Here is a 1,530-nt window from a genome sequence, read left to right on the forward strand (position 1 = left end):
ACTATTTGTGAGTATATGCTAAGTTCCATCCCTAGAACTCCCTAAAGAATCAAGACCAATCCCTATCATTTGGTAAATATACCCAGGCACCTGGTGAATGAGAGGCTGCTAAGAAACAAGAAACAAAATTGTATTGCGACTGAGCCTAACACAGTCCAGTTGCTGAATTGTGCTCGACTCTGAAATGTGGTAGGGAGCATGTTCAGTCCGAATACTCTCACTGGGCAGAGAAAGTCCTTCTGTGGACCAGTTTTTGTAGAGCCCCTTTCAAGTCCCTGTTCCTCAGGCTGTAGATAAAAGGGTTCAGCATGGGAGTCACCACTGTGTACAACACGGTGGCTGCCGTGTCCTTCTCAGGTGAGTGGGCAGATGAGGGGTTAAAATACACAGCAATGATGGTGCCATAGAAGAGGCAGACCACAGCCAGGTGGGAGCCACAGGTGGAGAAGGCTTTCCATCCTCCCCTAGGGGATGAGACTCTCAGTACAGCACAGGTGATATGGATGTAGGAGATCAGGATGCAGACAAATGGGGTGACCATGATCACAGCTCCCTCAGTAAGAATCATCAGCTCATTGAGATGTGTGTCTGAGCAGGAGAGTTTCAGGAGGGGAGTCACATCGCAGAAGAAGTGGGGGATGATGTTGTCCTCACAAAAGGAGAGTCGAGCCATGAGCAGAGTGTGTAATAGGACATTCAGATTGGCAGTGACCCATGATCCAGCCACCATCAGGACACAGAGCTTATGGGTCATCTTTGTTGTGTAGTGTAAAGGGTGGCATATGGCCACAAATCGGTCATAGGCCATCACAGCCAGCAGGAAATTGTCCATGTCCACAAACATGAAAAGGAAATACATCTGTGTGAGACACCCAGAGAAGGAAATGGCCTGACTCCCGAGTATGTGGTTGGCCAGTACCTTGGGGATAGTGGTGGAGGAGAAGCAGACATCCACAAAGGACAGGTTGCTGAGGAAGAAGTACATGGGGGTGTGCAGGCAGGAGTCTGTGCTGATGGCCAGGATGATGAGCAGGTTTCCCAGCACAGTGGCCAGGTACATGATGAAGAAGAGCAGGAAGAGAAGCTGCTGCTGTTGGGGCTGCCTGGAGAGTCCCAGGAGGAGGAACTCAGAGACACTCGACTGGTTGATGCCGCTCATTGTCTTATAACTAGGGAGATGATTAAATCCTGTTCTTGGGGATACTTGTGAAGACTGGATGGACACTTAAAATAACAGAGAAATAGATCAGAGGAGTTAGCACAAGCATGAGCATTCTGACCAGTGCAGTGGCTTAACTTCCTTATTAGTGTAGTCTGATAGCTTGTTCATGTATTCTGTGCCCCACCTCAGGAAAACACAGCACATGTTATGACAGTTCCTGTTGGTAGGTTACTGATCAGCCATGTGTGCTTTTTGTTCTTTGAGACAGGGACTCCTGTATTATCCAGGATGACCTAGAACTCTCCTGACTTTGCCTCCCAAGTTTATTGGGAGATGGCCACAATGCCTAACTGTCTAATGTTGTTTTT

At 48.2% G+C, this 1,530-nt stretch overlaps 1 protein-coding gene across 1 annotated transcript; it reads right to left on the bottom strand.

Moving 5' to 3' along the window:
* Window positions 1-217: 217 nt before the first annotated feature.
* LOC116076792 (olfactory receptor 1361-like) lies at window positions 218-1,159 on the bottom strand. Its single transcript, XM_031350726.1, has one exon. It carries the CDS (start codon window positions 1,157-1,159, stop codon window positions 218-220), a length of 942 nt encoding a protein of 313 aa, XP_031206586.1.
* Window positions 1,160-1,530: the final 371 nt, after the last annotated feature.

The sequence above is a fragment of the Mastomys coucha genome, unplaced genomic scaffold, assembly GCF_008632895.1.
Source record: "Mastomys coucha isolate ucsf_1 unplaced genomic scaffold, UCSF_Mcou_1 pScaffold5, whole genome shotgun sequence".
NCBI lineage: Eukaryota > Metazoa > Chordata > Mammalia > Rodentia > Muridae > Mastomys > Mastomys coucha.